Below are 6000 nucleotides of genomic sequence, written 5' to 3' on the forward strand. Positions count from 1 at the left end.
CAATCATTATGAAAGACATGACGAGGGAGGGATTTTTTTTAATGTATTCTAAATATTAAGTAAATGCGATCAAAAGTCTGCTTACAATGGAGCCTATGGAAGCAGTTAAATTCTGCCTATATAGCCCATAAAAAATATCCGAACACCTCCATTGATGTTTTGTATACATGGTGTAAGTATATATGTAATAAGGGACATTTATTACAACATTTCATATTTACCTATTTTGATCATTTTAAGCAATAATTTCAAAAACGCATCACATTTGCTTTTTTTTTTCATCACAGATTATTAGTCACTGCAGACTTTATAAGAGCCAACAAACATAATAAAACATTACATACTGTACAAGGTCCGCTCTCATTAAGATGCCAACTGCTATAATCTTCATATATTCCCATTTAGATGAAACGTGTTTCATTATCTTCGCGAAGAAACGGGGTAGGGGAGGAAACAAGCACTTTTCATGTCGTTCTCGCCAGTTCCAGGTCCTAAATGACTGTCAAAGTATCCCAACTTGTTGGATTATATCCTCAGCCATCTACTTTACAGGTGAGATGCATAATTTATGATCTTGGATAAACTTCCAAGGAGCGAGGAAGCAGCAGACCACTCGATGATGTAAACATCGACACACAGGAAGTAATCACGTCGCCGCTATAAATAGTTTGTCTGCGTTAGCGCTTATAATAACAATATCACTCATACTTGGTTAATATTCAAGTCACTAAATGTAAATGGACTATTGTTAGAGCTTTTTGAATGGTTATTATATTTTATGGCTCCGCTTTAAGTGAACTTTTATTTACGTCTATTTAATATTTAGAATGCATTACAAAAAAAATGCATCTGTCGTCATGTCTTCCATGATGATTGTGAACGGTCACAAAAAAAGGTCATTTCCCACTTAACAGATTGGACAAATTCATGGGAAAAAAAAGTGGAACAATTGCAGAGAACCATTTTGGATACAGAGCCAACATTTCAACTAATGGAAAACATTACCAATGCGATAGATAGCAAACAGTGAGCAGCTGCAGTATTTATGGATTTATCAAAACATTTGACACAGTCAATCATATTTTAACCAACAAATTAGAACGTTATGGCATCAGAGGGTTGGTCTTAAACTGGATAAGAAGCTACTTCACCAACAGGAAGCAACACGTGAAGATAGGCAAGCTGAAAATATCCTGTGGCGTACCCCAGGGATCAATACTGGGACCAAAATTGTTCAATCTTTATATAAACGACATTTGTAAAGTTACAAAGGACATAAAGTTAGTATTATTTGCAGATGATAGAACTGTGTTTTGTTCAGGAGAGAACACACAAAAGCTAATACAAAAAAAAAAAAAAAAAAAAAGAACAAATTAAAGAGATGGTTTGACAAAAACAGACTTTGAATCTCAGTAAAACTGAAATAATGCTATTTGGTAACAGTAGAAGGGAAAGTCAAACACAAATACAAATAGACGGAGTAGACATTCACAGGGAATAAGTAATCACATTTTTGTGTGCAATAACAGATAATGAAATTAAAACAAAAAAATATGCAACATAAAGTAGCAAGACATATTTTTATAATGAATAAAGCAAAATATGCACTGGACCAAAAAACACTTATTCTCTGCTGCTTGCTAGTGTTACCATATCTGAGTTATTGTGCAGGAATATGGGGAAATAACTACAAAAGTACACAAAAAGGTAAGCTAAATGAATACATGATGTTGGTTATAGAGAACATTCAAACGTTTTATTTACCAAACCCAAAATATTCAACTTCAATGATTTGGTGGAAGCAGTTTTAGCTCCTCTGAATACTTTTGTCCAAGAGTAGTGATAACGTGATGTCACGTCCACACCTTACCACGGTTCTGAGGTGCTTACAGAGCGCACTTGTTGATGTTTCCACCTCACAGGTGCACAGCAAGGACAAGAAGTACGTGTGCAAAGTGTGCAGCCGCGTCTTCATGTCGGCCGCCAGCGTGGGGATCAAACACGGCTCCCGCCGCCACGGCGTCTGTGCCGACTGCTCCGGTCGAGGCATGGCGGCGCTGCTGGATCACAGCGGCGAGGCGGGAGGAGACATCTCTCCCGAGGAAGAGCTGTACCAGGTCGATCGCTTCCACGACGACCAGGCGGAGTGCGACGGCGACGGCGAAGAGGAGATGATGGCGGAAGGCGACGGAGAGCTGGTGGGCGAGGGGGAGGAGGAGGCGGCGGCCAAGTGGAAGGACTCCGGGATGGCGGGCCAGACTCGCCGAGCGCTGGACACTGAGAAGGAGGAGAGCGACTCCTCGGCGCAGGACGGCGAGCACCAGAACGGCAGCGAGAAAGACTTTGCTTGGATCTCCTAGAAGTCACGGAGTCTTCTTTGGGATCACAACCGAGTCCGCAGACCTTCTGGGATCTTGCAGGTCTCCTTTCACCTCTCGCTGGCCGGATGGGGGGGCAGTTTATGAATAGTTAGTACACACACACACACACACACACACACACACACGGTGACAAGATGGCGGAGGGAAAAGCTTCTTTCTGCTTCTCGCCTCCTGAAGTCGTCTTCATGTTGTTGTCGTGAAAGCTCTCGACTCAACGTTGTGTGTTCGCCGTCACAATCGCCATGGTAACGGTGGGCCCTCCGACGTGAGAGGAGACGTGAATGGATCGCAAAGCCCCACGGGAGGAGACGAGTCCCACTGCCACAGACTTGCACTTTAACCTCCAAGCTCCTCTCGGACCCTGGCTTCACCTTTGACCTCCATCTTGGCGAGCGCCGCCACCTTCTTCACGGTCCTGCCGACTGTGAGCACCCAGTCTGGACCCCCGGGGCCCCCTCTGACAGGTGCGCACCAGGCGGGACAACCTCTGTGCTGCCTTTGTCGCCTTTTCTTCTCTGTTCTTCTCGGCCACGCCAGATTGTTGAAGGTTCCCACGGCCATTTTGCTTGCTTTGGTATTTATTGAAGGAGCGTGCACTCTGCAGGTGGCCCCTCGCCCTGGAGTGTGGGAGTGGGACGTATGCAAGGATGCGTCTTATTCTGATTAGCCCAACTATGATTACTGTTGTTGTTGTTGTTATTATTCTTCTTCTTAAGTGCTGGATGCTAAGCTTTATTGTCTTCATTTTCTATCTTGTACAGTGGACAAAAACAGCTTTTATACGTTGCCTTGTTGTGGATAGCAAGCCATGGAGGCTTTGGTCGACCTTCTTATCGTCGACGCTTTGTTCCGTCACACTTGATTCTTCTCTCTCGCAGGGGAGGAAACGTGTCCACCGTAAAGATGGTGACATTTATTCTGCACACGCTTTTGCATCACGATATCGAACCAAAAACAAGTGCTTTTTGTTCCACGGTGTGTGTGTGTGTGTGTGTGTGTGTGCAGGTGCTTTTTTTAATATATTGTTGTGTTTGGTTTGTGTCATGCTTTGGTCAAAGTGTTATTATTGTGAATATGAAGGGCTGCATGCGTCTTGGTCATGACACACAATCAAGGAGGGAAATGCAAATAGAAACGGTGCATCTTTTCTACCTAGCAACTCTTTATGGCTCATTTGCATAAAGGGAAGGCACACAAGGCCATGACTGCACTTCACTTATTTATTCTTTCCTTTATCTGACAGCTGTGAAGAAGATGGAAGGGGCGGCTCTCGATGAATGTTTATTGTGGGTGTGGAAGCCCACATAGCAGTGCTATGTGTGTGTGTGTGTGTGTTACTTTCCGGCCTTGCACTCCTCTCATAACCTCGACCTCGTCTTCTTCCTCATACTGGGTTGTACTTCAGGAAACCGTCTGCCATCAATCCTCAAATATGTGCCTCAATGACCTTTAACCTGCGTGATTGTGCTTGAGAGACGTTGGCTGATTGTTATTGTTATTGTTATTATTATTATTATGATTATTACCTTGATAGGCCTTGAGTCAAATCACAAGAAACATTTGAGACAAATCAAAAATGGCGACTTTTGAGTTTGCTTCCCGCCGCGTTGTTGTTTTTGTTTCTTTGCATGTTTGTGTTGATTTTGTGGAACCAAAGCAACGCCCTCACACACCTGTCTCATTTCACTCCGTGCAAAACTGGAAGGGTTGATTTCTTGGTCATGTTGGCTGCATGGACACGTGCTCATCCTTCAAGAAGCCATAGTCGATGCTATGCTAGATTTCAAGTTGGCGCTTTTTACTTTAGAGTGTGTTCTTCTACTAAGACTGATGTGTGTATACCTTCATATATATAAATATCAATTTATATGACTATTATTATTTATTTTCTCTCAACTTTAAGAGGGTCTTTGATTTGTACAAAGTCGCACTTGAAGCCTGAGCTTTGTTTCTTTTCACTGGGAATATTGTTCAAACTGACTTTATATTAATGATCAATAACTTGTGTTTGTAACAAAATGTGCTTAATCCACAAAAAGGACGACTGTGCTGCTTTTTTTTTTGTTTGGTTCTGTTGGAGGCAGAGGAAGTGCTATTGTGCAAATATTTCTTTGGTGGATAATTCTGGTCACAAAACATTTTTACAAACTTTTTGAGCCTCCAGTTGTGATGTTGGCCCAGCAAATCTCTTTCTAACGTCATGTTTAGTGCAAGAATTTGCTTATTATTATTTGCAAAAACCAATCAGTCTCAATAAATTTTTAAATTGCTGCTGTAAAGAAGTCACTAATGTGTGTTCTCTTTTTTTTTTTTTTTTAATTAAAGGACCCATAGCGTCCAGATGACCAACATTTCACGAACTACTTCTCTTTATGTATTTTTTACTCCAGAAAATGAATCTGGCAGTCATTTCCCATAATATTAATTTGTTTCTGAGCAATTGGTAGGTAACTAATTGTGCTTGGAACGCCCCTTTTTCTATTGCCAGACCCTATATGCCGCCCCTCTTGGTGTGACATCATCTACAGAACTGCATCCAATTTCCCCGCATAGACAGTGTGGATAAAGGCATGTAAAAGTATTATTTTGATCACTTTTGTCGCCCTGATTACTTTAAAACAGACATTACGAGTAAAAAAAATAAATATAAAAGTAACTTTCCAGGACTTCCCTTCTTTTTCCATCTCCTCTTTGATACACAAAATAATACTTGTATTTCTTTGTGCGATTTCAACATATCCACATCATCGTGAAGAAAACATCAGTAGAAGAGGACACAAAATAAAATACTAGCGGCTTACCTTCTTTTTGTCTCGTTTTTTAGCTGCTTTTATTTCTCTGTTGTTGTTTTTTGCAGGATCTGACTCAGTCTTTCTCCCCTCTAGGGTGCTCCTGATTGTAAGGATTGCATTTGGTTTGAGTCTTTTATTTTTTTCCATCCAAACTCCAACCAACACTTTCATTCTAAGAAGTCAGATTCATTCCAATGATGGCTTCAAATGACACTCATTTTGCACAAGTCAGTTTGAGTGGAGGCGTGCATAATGCTAAGACTCCCATTATTTGGAAACATACAGGCTTTTTTTGATTGATTGATTGAAACTTTTATTAGTAGATTGCACAGTACAGTACATATTCCGTACAATTGACCACTAAATGGTAACACCCCAATAAGTATTTCAACTTGTTTAAGTCAGGGTCCACGTTAATCAATTCATGGCTGACTGACACCTTCAGTTGTGTTGCTAGGACCTGCAACAACGCATCAGGCAAACATATTTTAATCATTCCTTCAAATTCTCTGTAAAAATAAAATACATTTGGATGAAAGTGCTGCCAAAACACGAACTAGACGACATCAAATTGCCTCCAGTCTCGTGACGTGACGTCAGCAGGCTGATGCAGGACGCCCACATTTTGGAGCTAAAAGTGTGCGTTCCAAAATGTGCTGAAACTGGTTAGAAAACATTCCTACTGTGTTTATGTTGGTGATTTGACATGTGGACATCGTTTTTAGATCTACTATGAAATAAGTAGCAAACGGACCTTTATGTTGTAAACGAAGTACAATCATGTGTCCACTAGAGGGCGGCATTGTCCCTCACATGCACTGTGCTCA

At 41.3% G+C, this 6000-nt stretch overlaps 1 protein-coding gene across 1 annotated transcript in view; it reads left to right on the top strand.

The window, feature by feature from the left end:
• The window catches only part of zbtb46 (zinc finger and BTB domain containing 46), a 102209-nt gene extending 96956 nt beyond the window's left edge, over nucleotides 1–5253 (top strand). The window contains exon 6 of the mRNA XM_061980937.2: nucleotides 1923–5253. Coding sequence (XP_061836921.1) covers nucleotides 1923–2360 — 438 coding nt within the window. The 3' untranslated portion in view covers nucleotides 2361–5253. The remainder of the gene's footprint in view (nucleotides 1–1922) is intronic.
• The last annotated feature ends 747 nt before the right edge of the window (nucleotides 5254–6000 follow it).

The sequence above is a fragment of the Nerophis lumbriciformis genome, linkage group LG01 (assembly GCF_033978685.3).
Source record: "Nerophis lumbriciformis linkage group LG01, RoL_Nlum_v2.1, whole genome shotgun sequence".
NCBI classification, from domain to species: Eukaryota; Metazoa; Chordata; class Actinopteri; order Syngnathiformes; family Syngnathidae; genus Nerophis; species Nerophis lumbriciformis.